The sequence below is a fragment of the Pseudophryne corroboree genome, chromosome 7 (genome assembly GCF_028390025.1).
Source record: "Pseudophryne corroboree isolate aPseCor3 chromosome 7, aPseCor3.hap2, whole genome shotgun sequence".
NCBI classification, from domain to species: Eukaryota; Metazoa; Chordata; class Amphibia; order Anura; family Myobatrachidae; genus Pseudophryne; species Pseudophryne corroboree.
The window spans coordinates 433069774-433089413 of record NC_086450.1 but is presented as its reverse complement, the minus strand read 5'-3'; the positions used below and the strand labels follow the sequence as shown (position 1 = coordinate 433089413).

The window sequence follows — 19640 nt, the reverse complement described above, 5'->3', positions numbered from 1 at the left end:
CCTGACACACACGCACAGGCAGCACCTGACACTCACGCACAGGCAGCACCTGACACTCACGCACAATCAGCACCTGACACACACGCACAATCAGCACCTGACACACACGCACACTCAGCACCTGACACACACGCACACTCAGCACCTGACACACACGCACACGCAGCACCTGACACACACGCAGCACCTGACACCCACGCACACGCAGCACCTGACACACGCACACGCAGCACCTGACACTCACACGCACCTGACACACACACTCGCACCTGACACACGCACTCACACGCAGCACCTGACATACTCACACGCAGCACCTGACACACACGCAGACATGCAGCACCTGACACACACACACGCAGCACCTGACACACACGCACAGGCAGCACCTGACACACACGCACAGGCAGCACCTGACACACATGCACACTCACCACCTGACACACACGCACACTCAGCACCTGACACACACGCACACTCAGCACCTGACACACACGCACACGCAGCACCTGACACCCACGCACACGCAGCACCTGACACACGCACACGCAGCACCTGACACTCACACGCACCTGACACACACACTCACGCACCTGACACACGCACTCACACGCAGCACCTGACATACTCACACGCAGCACCTGACACACATGCAGACACGCAGCACCTGACACACACACACACACACGCAGCACCTGACACGCAGCACCTGACACACACGCAGACACGCAGCACCTGACGCACACACACGCAGACACGCAGCACCTGACACACACACACACACAAACACGCAGCACCTGACACACACACACACACGCAGACACGCAGCACCTGACACACGCAGACACGCAGCACCTGACACACGCAGGCAGCACCTGACACACACATGCAGCACCTGACACACACACACAGCACCTGACACACACACACACACACACATACGCAGCACCTGACACACAGACATGCAGCACCTGACACACACATGCAGACATGCAGCGCCTGACACACAGACGCAGACATGCAGCACCTGACACACACATGCAGCACCTGACAGACACACACACGCACCCACACACACAGACATGCAGCACCTGACACACCCACACACACAGATATGCAGCACCTGACACACACACACACAGATATGCAGCACCTGACACACCCACACACATACAGACATGCAGCACCTGACACACCCACACACACAGATATGCAGCACCTGACACACCCACACACATACAGACATGCAGCACCTGACACACCCACACACACAGATATGCAGCACCTGACACACCCACACAGATACAGACATGCAGCACCTGACACACCCACACACACAGATATGCAGCACCTGACACACCCACACACATACAGACATGCAGCAAAGCACCTGACACACACACACACAAAGGCAGCACCTGTCACACATATATACATGTAGCATTTAACGCACACACGCACAGCACCTGACACACAATCATATACACTCAGAGCACCTAACACACACATACACTCGCAGCACCTCACACACACTCGTATACACATGCAGCACCTGGCACTCACACATATATACACATGCAGCACCTGCCACTCCCACATACATGAACAGCACCTGACACACACATATACACATGCAGCACCTGACACACATACGCGCGCAGCACCTGACAGTCACACACATACAGATGCGACACCTGACACAAACACATACACGCTCAACAACTGACACCCACGTGGCAGCTGACGCATACAAATGCAGCACCTGAGATACACACATATACACGTGCAGCACCTGAGATACACACATATACACGTGCAGCACCTGAGACACACACATACACTTACAGCACCTAACATACACACACACACATGTATGTACACACGCGGCTCCAGGCACACACATACGTACGTACACACGCGGCACTTGACACACACACACACACACACACACACACATACACGCGCGGCACTTGACACACACACACACACACACACACACGTACACGCGCGGCACCTGACACGTACGTACGTACACGTGTGGAACCTGACACACACATACGTATGCACACGCGTGGCTCCTGACACACACACACGCGCGCGCGTGGCTCCTGACACACACACATGTACGTACACGCGCGGCTCCTGACACACACACACACACACACATATGTACGTATACGCGCGGCACCTGACACCTACACGTATGTACGTATACGACCGGCTCCTGACACACACGCATGTACACGCGCGGCTCCTGACACACACACACACGGCACCTGACACATACACGCGTGTACGTACAAGCATGCACAGCACCTGACATACACACATGTAGGTATGCGCCACCTGACACACACACACGTACACGCACGACACCTGACACACACGTACGTGCACGCACGGCATTGACACACACGTACATACTAGTGTTGAGTGGGTTCGGTTCGTCGGAATCCGAACCCCCCGAACTTCACCCATTTTACACGGGTCCGAGGCAGGTTTGAACCTCCCCGCCTTGCTCGGCTAACCCGAGAGCGGCCGAACGTCATCATCCCGCTGTCGGATTCTCGCGAGATTCGGATGTCTGCATTCGTGGAAATGGGTCCTATGTGTAAACATGGGACCCCTTTCAGTCCGTCTGGTCCGGGTGTTCGGTTTGTTGTTTTGCCAAGTACGAGGATTTAATCTGGAACCTGGATCAGGTGAGTATAATTATCTTTTATTTTCAGGTACCCGTGGATTCTACTTGGAGAAGAGGACCGACTGCTTCGTGTCAACATAGGTAAGTATGTGTGTGTCGGCAGGTGTGAAATAAAGTTATACTTTCACGGTGTCTGTGTCCTGTTTTTATTTGGGTATTTTTTTTCCAGTAGAACTACAGGTACCAGCGGGCCCGTTTTTCTCCCGCATGCTGGTACTTGTGGTTCTCCAAGTACCAACTTGCGGGGGAGGCTTGCTGGGACTTGTAGTACTACTGGAAAAAACAATATTCTTTCAATTTTCTCAAGGCTATCAGCCTCCCATCCGCAGCCCTTGGATGGGGGGGACAGCCTCGGGCTTCACCCCTGGCCCTTGGGTGGCTGGGGGGGGGACCCCTTGATTGAAGGGGTCCCCACTCCCCTAGGGTACCCCGGCCAGGGGTGACTAGTTGGATATTTAATGCCACGGCCGCAGGGCACTGTATAAAAGTGACCCCCGGCTGTGGCATTATCTGTCCAGCTAGTGGAGCCCGATGCTGGTGTAAAAAATACGGGGGACCCCTACTCTTTTTGTCCCCCGTATTTTTTGCACCAGCACCAGGCGCAGAGCCCGGTGCTGGTTTTAAAAATACGGGGGATCCCCTGTCCGTTTTCCCCCCGAATTTTTAGAACCAGGACTGGCTCGAAGAGCCCGAGGCTGGTTATGCTTTGGAGGGGGGACCCCACGCCATTTTTTTTCCGGGTTTTTCACATTCCTTTTATAAATAAATAAATAATCTTTTCAAAAATATATAAATAATACTTGTGCCTCCAAAAAAGACAAACCAAGTACCTAATCCAGGCATTCCCAACCGCGGTCCTCAAGGCACACCAACACTGCAGGTTTTAGTGATATCCAGGCTTCAGCACAGATGGTTAAATCAAAATAACTGAGCTACTAATTAAGTCACCTGTGCTGGAACCTGGATATCACTAAAACCTGCACTGTTATAGGCCCTACACACTTGGCGATATTTTGAAAGATATGAACGATCTCGTCCATATTTGCCTGCACTTCAATGCAGCCGGGTGACGGGGGGAGTGAAGAAACTTCACTCCCCCCATCACTGCCCCCCCGCCGCCGGGTTGCTCGTCGGCCGTATCGGCCGTCGGGCACCTCGGCGGCACATCGCCAAATGAGTAGGGCCCTTTAGTGTGCCTTGAGGGCCGCGGTTTGGAATGACTGACCTAATCCCTTCTAATATAAATAGATATGCTATTACCAAAAAAAAAAAAAAAAAAAAACAGCAAAAAAAACATGTTTTTACATTTTTTAGTAGATTCCGCCAGCTAAGTGTGGCGGATTGAAAATGACGAATTTACTGTTTAAAAGCACTGTTGTTGAATTTACAAACTTCAATGGAATATACTTTTGTCGAATTGCCGCATTTGTACCATTGCAGAAAAGTCAAATTTGTCAAATGTCGAATTTTAAAAAGTAGAATTTTGAAAGCCTGTAAGAATAGGCCCGGCCCCCTTCTTCACATCAGCCGTCCCCTTCTACCCCTGTACCTTGCTCTCTCCTGTCTGTGCTCTCTCCCATCTGTAGGACTAGGCCCCGCCCCCTTCTTACCCTCCAGTGCCTGCTCTCTCCTGACAAGTTGACCAGGCCTGCCCCCTACACGCTGCTGGTGTCTTCATTGTTACTTGGTCTGGAGCTCCGTTGGGGAGAGAACTCACGTGAGCTCATTAAGAATGAGGAACTGGGATGTTTTAATTTTATTGTGAGTAGTGTAGTGTAGTGTGGTGATGTAGTATGTTGTATGGGGGGTATAGTGTAATTATGAAGTGCAGCATATGAGAGGGCTATAGCATAGTGATGTAGTGTGGCATATGGTGGGTGGTAGTGCATAGGCGTGCGTACAGGGGGTGCCTGGTGCGCACAGGCACTCCCTAATGTCCAGCACCGCTGCACGCCACGCTTGCTGTAGCACAGTGATCGCTGAGTGTGTGATCGGTGGAGCCTAGCCTGCAGCTCATTTCCGTACCTCCCACCACCGCTGCGCCCGCCCCCCCTCTGCCTGCTGCTAATACTATGCTGAGTGCATTCATCGGCGGCCTCACTGGGAGGACTGGCGTCACCTTGCAATGTGACGTGGTGATGTCCGCCCATGCTCTCCTCCCGCCCATCTGTGCTTTCCTCCCGCTGCAGTCTCTCAGTCCTAGTGTTCCGTGGCCACCACACCACTGGCAGTGTTCCTCTAGGGGGGACTGGGAGCCGCCGGCAGACACATTCTGCTGAGACTTACTTGTCAGTGCGGGTTCCGGATGGCAGGCGGCGGGTGAGAGGGCAGACGGGGAGCAGGTGTCACAAGGAGTGTGTGGGTAACTAATTCACAATACTTCCGCTCAACGTGGCACTGCTGGTCCTTCATCTCCCATGTCTTTTCACCAGGTGGCGGGCGGCCCGGAAATTAAGTGATGTGTTGTGCAGCAGTCAGTGTGAAGTGACTGTGAGTAACACTGGTGGTGCTGATGATGCTGCTGCAGAATCGGGAAGCAATTAATTCATAAATATAATGTACTCTATCAGTGTATTATACATACATAAACATGTACATACGTGTATTTGTGTATACATGTATATGCATGTATATACATGAGTGTGTGTGTGTGTGTGTGTGTGTATATATATATATATATATATATATATATAATAAGACTTGGGGTTTGTTTTATTAGATAGAGCATGTCCCAGTGAAGTGCCTTTTGGGGTTGTGGTTTTTCAGAAAGTTACAGGTTTTTTTTTAATGAAGAGAAATATGCCCCATTATAGAGATAGGGCATTTCAATTTGTTGCGCCTGCGCAGTGCCCGCAGCAGGGGGGGTACTAGAGTGCCTTCACTTGAGAGCCGCAATATGGCCGCCTTCTCCCCGGTTATTCTGTAAATAGGAAAATAACCTCACAGGTTCACATAGGGCAGAGTTGCCACTACTAGTGCAGGGCTGTAACGTACAGTACTAAGGAAAAGCCATATACTAAAGCGGCACGGTGACCTCACCCCTCTCAGAGACACCAGGGCGCAGCACACTGTACGGGGTACACTTGGTACACACACCTGTTAGCTCAGGGCAGCACTATAGGACCCTCCTGTAATGCTGTGCTGGCGGCGTGTAGTGATCAGGGCACTGGGAGACTGGCTGGCTGGTCTCCGTCTCTGCTGCCTATAGAACTTCCACCTCTGTTATATATCAGGGCTGCTCTCCTGTGTGTTCTCTTCCTCTCCTACCCCACACTGGAACTGGCCGCCCAGAGAACGAGAGGGCAGCGGCTGACATCAGAGAGGGTGCAGCAATCTGTGTGGGCAGAGCCCCTCACAGCAAGGTGTCCTTATGCTGTGCCCCGTGTAATCACTGTGATCCATACAGACTCTCACCCTGGTATGCTCTCTATTTATTATTTATTTTTTTACTCTGTGACATGCTCGACGGAAGGGAGCAGGCACCCCACCATCACTGCCGAGCCGGTCAGTGTTCCGGCGGCAATGAGCAGTAGGCAGCCACCAGCAACAACAGTCAGGAAGCTGTTACTCTCGGCAGCAGTAGCATCAAGCTGCAAATCAGCCAGCGGCACGATGATCCGGGAGACAGTGGCAGCACAGGGAAGCAGTACCCCCTCCAATCACTGCACCAACCAGGAGACTGAGGCAGCAACCCGTCCCCAGCAGCAGCAGCACCCTGATGATAGGTAAGATGCATTTTGGTGTCACAAGAAGGTAGCCGGAGTAGTGGCTGGCTGTGGTCACACCCCGGGGAAAAGTGATAGTGATTTCAGTGTTCCCTTGCGCGGGGATTGGATGTGTAGATGTATGGAGGCTATGTATGTATAGATGTGAGCGGAAGTGGTTGGATGTATGAGAGCGGCAGTGTGCGGTTGTATGAGAGCGGCAGTGTGCGGTTGTATGAGAGCGGCAGTGTGCGGTTGTATGAGAGCGGCAGTGTGCGGTTGTATGAGAGCGGCAGTGTGCGGATGTATGAGAGCGGCAGTGTGCGGATGTATGAGAGCGGCAGTGTGCGGATGTATGAGAGCGGCAGTGTGCGGATGTATGAGAGCGACAGTGTGCGGATGTATGAGAGCGCCAATGTGTGGATGTATGAGAGCGGCAATGTACGGCTGTATAACTGCGTCGGTGTGCGGCTGTATGAGTGCGATGGTGTGCGGCTGTATGCGTGCGGCGGTGTGTGGATGTATGAGAGCGGCAGTGTACGTCTGTAAGATTGCGGCAGTGTGCGTCTGTAAGAGTGCGGCGGTGTGCATCTGTAAGAGTGTGGCGGTGTGCGTCTGTAAGAGTGCGGCAGTGTGCGTCTGTAAGAGTGCGGCAGTGTGCGTCTGTAAGAGTGCGGCAGTGTGCGTCTGTAAGAGTGCGGCGGTGTGCGTCTGTAAGAGTGCGGCGGTGTGCGTCTGTAAGAGTGCGGCAGTGTGCGGATGTATGAGAGCGGCAGTGTATGGCTGTATAACTGCGTCGGTGTGCGGCTGTATGAGAGCAGCAGTGTGCGGCTGTATGAGTGCGGGTTTGTACGGCTGTATGTGTGCGTCTGTATGAGTGCGGCAGTGTGCGGCTTTATGAGTGCGGCAGTGTGCGGCTGTATGAGTGCGGCAGTGTGCGGCTGTATGAGTGCGGCAGTGTGCGGCTGTATGAGTGCGGCAGTGTGCGGCTGTATGAGTGCGGCAGTGTGCGGCTGTATGAGTGCGGCAGTGTGCGGATGTATGAGTGCGGCAGTGTGCGGATGTATGAGAGTGGCAGTGTGCGGATGTATGAGAGTGGCAGTGTGTGGATGTATGAGAGCGGCAGTGTACGGCTGTATAACTGCGTTGGTGTGTGGATGTATGAGTGCGGTGGTGTGTGGATGTAAGAGTGGCAGTGTGTGGATGTATGAGAGCGGCAGTGTGCGGATGTATGAGAGCGGAGTTGTACGGATGTATGAGAGCGGGGTTGTACGGATGTATGAGAGCGGCAGTGTATGGATGTATGAGAGCAGCAGTGTACAGTTGTGTGAGAGCGGGGTTGTACGGATGTATGAGAGCGGCAGTGTGTGGATGTATGAGAGCGGCAGTGTATGGATGTATGAGAGCAGCAGTGTACAGTTGTGTGAGAGCGGCAGTGTGCGGATGTATGAGAGCGGCAGTGTATGGATGGCAGCGTCATAGGGAGGGATGTCGGAATGCTGTTATAGGGTTCCTAATACAAAATGGAATCCGTATAGTGGGCGGGGCTGGCACCATGGCACCACGTTGGGCTTGATGGGCAGGTAGTGCGGCAAGCACACCCAAATTGGCGTCTGAAGTCGCCCGCAGTCCACACTGTTGTGAGGAGTCAGAGTTAATTTTGACTGTGTAGTGTACTCACAGAGGACCTACCGCCCGTCCCCTCCTCGCATCTGAGCAGCAGGTCAGGCTCTTATTTTCTTTTTAATCAGGAGAGGCTGAGTGAACTGTGAGCAGGGGGGCAGAGCTACATGGGACCCAGAGGGGCTGCTGTGCTGTCAGAGAGGGAGAGGAAGAGAGAGATGAAGCTACTGCAGATCCCCAGCTGATTGTGAGGTGCCGGGTTGAAGGGTGATGTGATCACCCTTCTCCCTCGCTGCCGCTGGGGACCGCATCTAGGCTTCCTCCATCGAGGGCATGCGGCGCAGCAGTGGGCAGCGTGTAATGAGTTTGTCTGACTGATTATACTGCTGCCTGTTGTGGACACCTCCGTCCGTACGGACTTGTGTACATGCCCAGCACAGAGGTGACAGTGTTGGTGGAAGTGCTGCCCAGCTCTGACCCTGCAGGCCTCCCTGATCTGGCTGCGGCCGCTGCTGCTGCGGCCTGAAACCCCTGCCGGTCCCCTCCATAGACATCCGCCTGGCCAGCGCTGAGGTACTAGGGGTAGCCCAGCTGCGGGAAGGGTATGTCTCTGGTTTTCTCTCCGGCAGGGGAAGGTGACAGCGGCGGAGGAAGTGCTGCCCACCTCAGACACTGCAGGCCTCCCCGATCCAGCTGCGGCCACAGCTGTTGCTGCCAGAATCCCCTGCTGGTCTCCTTTGTTGACTGCCGCATGGCCAGTGCTGAAGTACTGGGGGTAAGCCAGCTACGGGAAGAGTGTCTCTGCCTCGGGCTCTCTCTCTCTCTGGCAGGGGAAGGAAGGGTTGATTCTCTGGCACAACAGGGAGGGCTGGGCTGCAGGAACACAGCACTGGAAGAAACAGGAGGCCGAACTCATGACCAAAAAGTGAGCAGTGCAGTGATCAGCCCCCTGGTCTTTCCCTCTCTCTGGGTGCAGAGCTGTATTCTACAGAGAGAGCTGGGATGGGAAGAAGGGGAACGGCACTTGACATACACATACACGCGCAGCACCTGACACACACACACATACACGTGCGGCACCTGACACACACACACGTAGCATCAGACACAATAAAATAAACATGCAGCACCTGACACATGCATATACACGCAGCACCTGACACATACATATACACGCAGCACCTGACACATACATATACACGCACACCATCAGACACACACATACACATGCAGCACCTTACTCACACACACATAGACACGTGTAGCACCTGACGCACACACATGTACACGTGCAGCACCTGACGCACACTCATGTACACACGCAGCACCTGACGCACACTCATGTACATGCGCAGCACCTAATGCACACTCATGTACACACGCAGCACCCGACGCACACTAATGTACACGTGCAGCACCTAATGCACACTCATGTACACGCGCAGCACCTGACGCACACTCATGTACACGCGCAGCACCTGACACAGACATAAGTATTCATGCACAGCACCAGACATACACTTGTACACACGCGGAGCACCTGATACTCACACACATATACACCCGCAACACCTGACACACACACACGTGCGGCAGCTGACGCATACACACGCACCATCAGACACACTCATATATACACGCAGCACCTGACACACACATACACACACACAGGAGCTGATACACAGGCAGCACCTGACACACACACACATATACACGCGCAGCACCTGACACCACGCACTCACAGGTACAAGCAATGCATTTGACGCCTACCTCCAGCCTCAGTCACAGGCTGCTGCCGCCTACCCCCCTCCCTGCATCAGCTGCAAAGGCAGCAAAATATTTTGACCACACATTAAACGATGTTTCCCCTCCCGGGCCGGCCGGCGGCCGACTGTACACACTGAGCGATATGACCGCTCATATCGCTCAGTGACGTCACGCCCCCGCCAGCCCTGCATGAAGGTCGTGGACGACAGTCCACATCCTTCATGCAAGCCCTACCGACAGCGACGATTGTTGCCGACCCGTTGGGCCGCGCATCGTTTGTCGCTGGCTGCATACACACTTAACGATAAAATGAGCGACGTCGCTCAAGGAGGGGGAAAATGAGCGACGTCGCTCATTAAATCGTTAAGTGTGTACGGACCTTAAACAATTCGGTTTGGTTAATAAAATTATTTTGCACAGAACAGTGATGTTATACGAACATTTTCATTAAACATTTAAAAAATCAAATGTTTATTCTTACAGTGAAATTTTACATTTCTGAATAAAAATAAATAAATTAAAAAAGCGATGAAATTCCATAGACAAAAAACCTTACGGTTTCACATGTCCCATTAAGGCTTCTTAGACATGATCGAAATTTCAGAAACCTGTTGTAACTCTTCCACTCAAACTCCAAAAAGCAATGAAATTCTGATCATTAAGGCTGACGCCTTAATGGACGTGTTCCTTGCGCAATACAGATATGGTATGCCATCACAGCCTGTGGGTAAGTGCAGATTCAGCACTCTCACAGAGTGAGATTGCTGTCACTCACACAATGGTGGAGCTGCTAATTCACAGATTTGTGTGCTCATTGGAATACACACATGCAGTCTATGCAACTGAAGGTCTGAGCGGAAGACAAAGCTGCTCAGATGAGGTAAGAGTGTTGTTGATTGGAGGGAGGAGAGCGGTGTGGATAGGGGAACAGAAGTGTGTGGATAGAGGGAACACTAAGCAGCACTGATGGGGGGGACAAAGAAACACAGGGGGTAATTCAGACCGCAGCAGCAGCAATCGCAGTCTGAATTAGTTTGTGAGGTGCGCACGTGCAATGGCCGCACTGCGCGTGCGTACCCCAGGAGCCCAGTGAGATGCTATCAGCATCTCACTGGCTGCGATCACCCTGCCTGATTGATAGGCAGAGGTGGTTGCGGGGAAGGAGGGGGGCGTGCAAACAGCGTTAGCATGCCATTGGCAGGGCATGGTCTGCACAACGGAGGCATTTCCGGACCACTGGGGGGTGGGCTGTAGCGGTTATCCCCCTGCCAAGAGCGCAGGATCCACGAAATTTACCTTCAGGATGTCAGCTACATGAATGGGGTAAGAGTGGTGTGGATAGGGGGTAGATTAAGCAGCAAGTATGGGAAGGGAGACAGAGCGGTGCAGATGGGGGAAATGGTGCAGATGGGTTAAAAACACTGGCATGGATGGGTAGAAAACTGGTGCAGATGGGAGAGAAGATAGTGTGCCATGTACTGAAGGAGGCAGAGTGACGTTGAAGAAGGAAACACTGAGCAGCACAGAGAGAAGGAAACGGTGGTACAGACAAGGCACAGGTGGGGAAAGACAGATGGTACAGATAAGTTAGTACAGACTAGCAAAGATGGGAGAACACAGCAGTAGGGATTGGGGAAGACAGGGCAGCATGGGGGTGTATAGGGGAAGTAAGTGTAGATGCATAGACCGTAGATAGGGTATTATAGTTTTAGCAATAACCAAGATGTTTGAGGGAGCTAAATGTGTATACTAAGTGAGATGGATGTATGGAGTTAGAAGGATGTTGTAACAAGGTGGGATTGTTGTGGTGACCGAATGGGATGGTTGTGGGCACTGTGTGGGATGGGAGCACCACAAAACTGCTCAGACCTTCAGTTGCATAGACTGCATGTGTGTATTCCAATGAGCACACAAATCTGTGAATTAGCAGCTCCACCATTGTGTGAGTGACAGCAATCTCACTCTGTGAGAGTGCTGAATCTGCACTTACCCACAGGCTGTGATGGCATACCATATCTGTATTGCGCAAGGAACACGTCCATTAAGGCGTCAGCCTTAATGATCAGAATTTCATTGCTTTTTGGAGTTTGAGTGGAAGAGTTACAACAGGTTTCTGAAATTTCGATCATGTCTAAGAAGCCTTAATGGGACATGTGAAACCGTAAGGTTTTTTGTCTATGGAATATATATATATATATGTGTGTGTCAGTGTGTATATATGTGTGTCTGGCTGGCGGTGAATTAGCGGTGCGGGCGGAGGGGGGGGTGAATTAGCGGTGTGGGAGCCGGTGCGGGCGGAGGGAGGCTGGGAGGCTGGCGGGCGGGGGGGGGGGGGTGAATTAGCAGTGCGGGCGGAGGGAGGCTGGCTGGCGGGCGGGGGGGGGGAGAAATTAGCGGTGCGGGCGGAGGGAGGCTGGCGGCTGTGATGGGAAGGAAGCTGGGCGGGTGAGATGGTCGAAGGAATAAAGACTGGGCGGGATGGATGAGGCGGCCGGCGGAGGAAAGGGACTGGCGGGCGGAGGGGGGTTAATTTGCGGTGCGGGAGGCTGGCGGTGCGGGACAGAGATGGACGGTGTAGTGTGGCTGTGCGGTGGCTGGTCACTGCGGCTGGGGCGGTGAGGTGGCCGGAGGGGGATTGGTCAGAGAGGGTCCTCTGCAGCCCGAGACAAAAGTAGGCGGACACTAGCAGCCAGTGTCCGCCTACTTATCGTTCAGTTGGGGGGAAAGTTTTTTCCCAACTAGTTGGTCAGACCGTTTCTGACCGTTTTTTAGCGTGTGGGAGCAAACGGCTGATAATCGTTTGCTCCCACACACTGCCAGATTATCTTTCCAACCAGCCAACTAGTTGGCTGGTTGGAAAGATATCGTCCTGGTGTATGGCTAGCATAGCATTACATCCAAATGTAAATGATCCCCAAAGTTAGTGAGATCTACTTGTTGAAGAAAACACACTGATATTTAGCAGGATTTGTTTGTTATTGTGTTTTATTGAGGTTCCATATACTGTAAGTGGCCAAGAAAAATCTTATTTAATATACATGCAGCCATAGGGATCATTGTGCCTTATAACCAAAGCAGGGAAATGGCACTGGTGATTCCATTTGAATGAACGTATCTCTGATTTCTCTTTTTCCCCAAGAATGTAAAAGCTGCATAACGGGGATAAGGTTGGTCCATTCAGGGAGTGAGGGAGATGGCTACTATTTCAGGGAGTCTCCTGCAGAATGAGGGGGGGTAGGCAACTATGGTCCAGTGTCTTCTACAAATGTCTTCTGCAGTTGGTTACATTTAAGAATAGTTTCTAGGGGCTTTCTGCTCTCGGGATGGTGCATCCAGCTGTGTCACTGTCTTGATGAACTTGCAGCTGCACAATACACATCATGTTATACTGTAGTTACTAAGGCCCTCATTCCGAGTTGTTCGCTCGCTAGCTACTTTTAGCAGAAATGCAAACACAAAGCCGCCGCCCTCTGGGAGTGTATCTTAGCATAGCAGAATTGCTAACGAAAGATTAGCAATTCTGCTATTAAGTATTTCCTTGCAGTTTCTGAGTAGCTCCAGACCTACTCCTAGATTGCGATCACCTCAGTCCGTTTAGTTACTGGTTTGACATCACAAACACGCCCAGCGTCCGACCAGCCACTCCTCCGTTTCTCCAGCCACTCCTGCGTTTTTACCTGGCACGCCTGCATTTTTTAGCACACTCCCTGAAAACGGCCAGTTTCCGCCCAGAAAGACCCACTTCCTGTCAATCACACTATGATCAGCAGAGCGATTGAAAAACTTTGTTCGCCCGTGAGTAAAATAGCAGTTTTGTGTAAAATTGCTTAGCGCGTGCGCCCTGCTGTGCATACGCATGCGCAGAACTGCCGGCTTTTAGCCTGTTAGCAATTCTGCTAAAAATAGCAGCGAGCGAACAACTCGGAATGACCACCTAAATCTGGGTGAAAAATACTTTTTAAATATATGGTCTAAACTGCAGGCAATAGTCACAAGTTGGCCACTTCTGCTGTGCGTTTGGCCAGTACTGAGGAGCATTTAACAACAATGGCTTTGATTTAAGTTGGAACAAGCTGTAGTATACAGCTATCCATTGTTGTTATTATAGTAATGGCCATCAGTGGCCATCATATGGCATGTAACCATCGATGGCGGCCAAGTATGCAGTGGATGACCATCAATGGTTTCCACAACCATGTTCATCCCTGTCCTTTCACTGACTGGCTTATGGACCAATCAGAACATGGGGGTGGGGCTTTGTGGGTGTTGGGGGTGGAGCTATGCTCCATGTCCCTGCACCTTGTAAAAAAAAATAAAAAAAATTTGGTCATGCCTTTATATCCATGGAGGGAAACCATCTGGTTCTCCCCCATCGATGACAAAAGTATTCTATATCGGCCATAAACCATCAATGATTTTGAATCATCAATGGTTGATGCCCATCCCTATACTATTAGCTCTGCTACTTCCAGGTATCTGTGCTGGCCGGTTATCAAGCATGTTATTGTTCTGCTTCATTCCCTTAAGTCCGTAAGTGATCCAACCTCATTGAGTGGTTGATATACAGTATCATGGTTGCTATGGGAAACGTCTCCACTGTTTTCACTGCTTGATGCACTATCATTCTTCTTCCGGGTTCAGAGTTGGTGCTTGAAATACGCATGTGCAGATGGTGGCCTGCATATGTCATTGGAGGCAGACGGAGAGGGATTGTCCCTCTCTGAAAGATTATGCGATATAGTAGCCCATAGCCTACTAAAGGCCGGTGCAAAGCTTTGCATTCCAGGCCTTGGTAAATCTGATAGCTTAGAAGTGGGCAGCTTTGCGATCATAAATGAAGGCAGATGTTTCTCCATGTTAAATGCTAAACATTTGTGGGTACCAACCGAAAGCAACTGCTTTTAGGGGACATCCTGCAAATACTCTTTAATAAATAAGCCCCCTAATATGTTAAAGATTTCCTTCTGTTTCCTATACTGTAATGTGATCTACACATGGCTCTTACTAGACAAGGCATAAGTGTAGGTGGCCAAAGGGCAAGTCACTTTAACTTTGGATTTAGCTGCAGTTTTTGTGCATACTGTATGTCCAACACTTAACCAGGCCCAATCTGAGCAGGATATTGTGGGAGAATCAGCAACATGAATGAAAAGTGGTCGCAAGTTGGACTGTCAGGCACCACTATCTAGAAAGCAGACTGATCTTATTCGTATGTTTCTATATATTTTTCCTCTATCTTGGTTTGCTTAGAAATTTGAAATGTATACTATGGAAAATTGTCTGTGGCCGTATCTACCCACTCCACCCATCCATGCCCTGAACATGCTGAACCATACTCCACTTTAGCCATACCTGCAAACAGTCCCAATTTTCTTTGCACAGTCCCAATCTCTGGCAGTAAAGTGGTGTCATTTTGCTGGAGATGAGTGTGGTGTGGTTAGATGGAAACATGGATCAGAGGATTGGGGCGTAGTTTGTGCAGCCCATGGTGTGGTAATATAGGGACTGTTGGGAGGAATGATTTAGCAGAGGTCTTATCGCCATCCTATAGTAGTCCTGTATTGCTTCACCAGAAATGTGATTGGTTTCTGCAAATCCCCAAAGAGCACATCTTCACTTCACAATTTTTTTTGCCTATAGAGATTGGTGATTACTCTGAAAGGGGGAAGCACTGTTTAATGTGGAACGGTAAGCAATGTTTAGTAGTACACATCCCAGCATGCCCTGCCACAGTTTTAGCACACCTCAACAGCAAAACTGTGGCAGGGCATGCTGGAATGTATAGTTCCACAGCAGCTGGAGCACCACACACCTGCTGCTGATTTTAGAAATATCTTAAGGGCCCTACACACTTGTCGATGTGCGCGGCCGATATGAACAATCTCGTTCAGTAATATATGAGAAATTATTCATATCTTTCAGTGTGTAGGCACCAACGATGAACAATGCGCGGCCCCGCGGTCGTTCATTGTTGGTGCCAACTCGTTTATACCTGCAAGCCAATATGAACAATATCGTCCATATTAGCATGCAGGGCTATGGGGCCGGGTGACGTCAGGGAGTGACGGGACCCGCTTGGCCGCTATGTGTGGCCCTACCCGTAACTGTCTCTCATCCTTTTTGCTTTGTTGTAAAGTTCTGTGATAATGTGATGCGTGGTCACCAGACTGTATGTTGAATTGGCCATGGTAAATAATGTTTTGTTTCATTTGTATTTCAGAAAATTTAGCAAATTACCAAACAGCAATGGAAACTTTTCCTGAGAACACAAGTATGGAAAACTTCAGCTTCTATTATTACGAATTTAATGAAACGGTGGACGTTGATTATAAGTATAACGTATCCAAGTTCTTCATCCCGTACCTCCTGGTCTTTGCAGTGGGCCTCATTGGTAATGCCTTGGTCCTCTACATAGTATTGAGGTTCAGAAAAATGTGGACAACCTCCAACATCTACATGTTCAGTCTGGCTCTAGGTGACCTGTTTTATATGTTATGTTTGCTGTTTTTTGCCACTGAAATAGCCAGTTCTTATTGGCCGCTAGGAGCTTTCATGTGCCGACTGTTCTGGACCTTGACAACTCTGACTACTTTTTCCAGTATCTACTTCCTGGCCGTCATGTCCATCAGCGTCTTCATCCAGCTATATTTCCCAGCTTTTTCCAAAAAGAGATGTGGACTTAAGGCAGCTTCATTGACCAGTCTGGTTGTGTGGATCCTCTGTTTACTGCTGGGGACTCCTATATTTATCCACGCCGACATGGACGAGTATAACAACTGTAAGATCTTTTGGCCAAATCCTGTTGCCTTCTGGAAAATCAGCGTGACATCCTATACGTTCACCATGGCTTTTCTGTTGCCTCTGACATTGATTCTAATTTTCCTCATTCTGACTGCTCTCCGGGCCAGGAACCAGGAGAAGACAACTGAAACGGATTTTGATAGCCTGAAGGAGAACTTGGTTCTGATCGCTGTCCTGTGCCTGGTATATGTCATTGTCTGGCTTCCCACTCATGTCCTTGAAATTATTTCATCGACCGTTTACAACTTTCATATTGATGAAGGCGTCTACTACGGAGTCAGCCTCATATCTTACTTGAAAAGCTGTATTTATCCTATCCTCTTTGGGTTTCTGTCTCAAAGCTTCAAGGAAGCCTTCAAAAAAGTTCTTTGCTGCAAAAAAATGCAGAATGGTGACAGCCCCCACCAGCACCCACCTGAGAGACAAGAGGAAAAATCCACCATCTGTTAGCATTCCCTTTCAGCCCTTGCTATACCTTGGACTTATTAATGGTTTCTTGGCTGGAATGCTGGACTTTTTGATATAATGAAATGATATAAGTGTATTTAAAAGACTATCGTTGAACAGAGATATCATCCATGTGTCTGTACTACCATGCAGAGCCAGATAGAGGTTTGGAACTGATAAGTACAACCAGTTTCTTTGGAACCAGCTTCTCTGAAGCATTAAATGGGCATGTGCTCATCGGGCAGTCCTACATCCATAACGTGAACTTGGCTGAAGCGGACCTGACCACTGTGTGTAGCTATAACCACTGACTTGCTAGACACCAAAGTCAACTTTTTTGAATTTGTTTCTCCAGCGAGTATAGACATAAGCTTAATGATCATGATCAATAAATTTGTAAATTTACTAATCAGGATGCTCATGGCCTGTCCAGACCACGTTTTGTCCACCCGTGATCAAAATTGCCAGCTCTTGCTCCGCAATTAGGGCCGGATTATGGGCCACATGAGCCTGGGGCTGAAAATGTTCAAGGGCCTATACTGAGAAGGGGAGGAGCTGTGACCAGTCATGTGTGGGTGTGGCCAGTGCCATGTGGGTGTGACTAGTGCTGTGTGGGTGTGGCCAGTGCAATGTAGGCTTGTACATTGCCTACCTAAATACATAAAAATAAAAATATTTTTGAATTTTGTGATTTTTTTATTTTTTTACTGTAAATGCTTTTGATTAACGGCCAACAGCATGGCCATCTAGGCGGCTAGACGTCATCTTGCTGCCATGATGATGGGCCTGTTTTATGTGGAGAATAAATATATAGGTGGGTAACCCAGATACGCTGTCAAAGCAGCCAGTAATGGGATAGTCAGTCCCACTAAATAGAGAATATACAAATATAAAGGAACTGGCGCTGTGTTGTATCTCCAATAAACAGAAAATGGATGGATAAATAAAAATTATTTATTTAACATTAGATAATGTAATTCAGATATAAAAGGACCCTAAAGATCACTGTATAAAACCATAAATATAATTCAGCTGGTATTACCCGTGGTGGTGAATTACATCCGAACACACTTTAAGTCCTCAGCAAGCGAGCTGTCTGTGTGCAGTAAGCTGGGTTTTCCAAATAATGCTCTGATGTGGTCTCAGTTAGTAGTTGCAAAGTCATGGGAGTCTTTAGTAGTCCATATCTGGATCCATAAACATAGGTGGAGATAGACAGGGTCGGACTGGCCCACAGGGGTACCAGGGAAACCACCGGTAGGCCCCACTGCCTGAGTGCCCACTCCTTCCTCTAGGGATCAGGTTCCAAACTGTACATTTGTATTATACATGGTAGATATGTTACATTACACTGCACTAAACTATTGTGTATTTCAAGCCTCTGTGGAGGCTGGCCACACCCCCTTTGTAGGATGGCCACACCCCTAAGTATGGGACCCTATAACTGCATCTCCCCAGAGGGCCCTTCATGCCCCAGTCCAACACTGAAGATAGATGGTGGCAGTTTTCCGGTCTTAACGTGTTTTCCTAGTCACTGTCACCTAGCTTCATCAGCTGATTTTAATTGGTGCCCTATTTGGAGCATATGCTATTTGTCCGGGATCCAACTCTGGAATTACAAATTGGGCAGTTATACAAAAAACCTTTTGCATCTCAGTATTATATTTATGGTTTTATACAGTGACCTTTTGGGTCCTTTTATATCTGAATTACATTATCTAATGTCAAATAAATAATTTTTATTTATCCATCCATTTTCTGTTTATTGGAGATACAACACAGCGCCAGTTGTTAAATTGTTCCAGCCCACACCCCTCAGGGGAGCAGATCTGTAGGACTGAAAGTGTTAGCAATCTCCGCACTCTGCTATTCAGTATGGGAATTAGGAAGCAGATTGTGCTTCCTAAATGCTCCAAGTTTCACTCCCGTGGGTAAATTTAATTTACTAAAGGTTCTAAGATGTGTGATAAAAGTGGTTATGGTGCCAATAGCAACCAATCAGATTCTGTCTATCATGTCTTTATTGCATCCTAGAAAATGATAGACAAAATCTGATTGGTTTCAATTTTAAAACCCTTAGTAAATTTAACCCCCGGACTCTATGTGAATCACACTAACGTAGCTATGCGCTTACTTACTATAAACATTTTTTGCCCGTGTGGGGATTTTTCGACATGAACACATCTGTAGCATTACTTTACTTATATAAAGTGAATGTACTATTAACACAAGATGAATTCTCCTCAAACAGAAGTATCTATAGTGTATTCCTCTATCTCATACATAGAGAATTTGAATGAAATTGCTTTTATGTCATTATTCTCCCTATTTCTGTTCTTACGGCAACACTCAATAAATCTTTTTGCAGCTAAGCTCTCTGTCCTGAATTTGTAATGAGCTTTTATGCTACTAAGCCATTCCCTAATATCATACAGATGAAAATGTTTTGCTGAGGCTTGTACTGTTTAGAACCAGGGCATTTACACGCCGGGCGTAGTATGGTATGCCGGCTGTCGGGGTACTGGCGAACAGCATACTGGCGCTGTTATCCCGACCGCCGGCATACTGACAGCGTGGCAAGTGCAAATGAGCCCTCC

At 49.4% G+C, this 19640-nt stretch overlaps 1 protein-coding gene across 2 annotated transcripts in view; it reads left to right on the top strand.

Moving 5' to 3' along the window:
- Positions 1-19407, top strand: part of LOC134945529 (somatostatin receptor type 5-like) — a 534823-nt gene extending 515416 nt beyond the window's left edge. For both annotated transcript variants that reach the window (XM_063934874.1, XM_063934873.1), the window contains one exon: positions 16016-19407. In XM_063934874.1, the coding sequence (XP_063790944.1) occupies positions 16042-17046 (1005 nt within the window). In that variant the 5' untranslated portion in view covers positions 16016-16041 and the 3' untranslated portion in view covers positions 17047-19407. The remainder of the gene's footprint in view (positions 1-16015) is intronic.
- Positions 19408-19640: the final 233 nt, after the last annotated feature.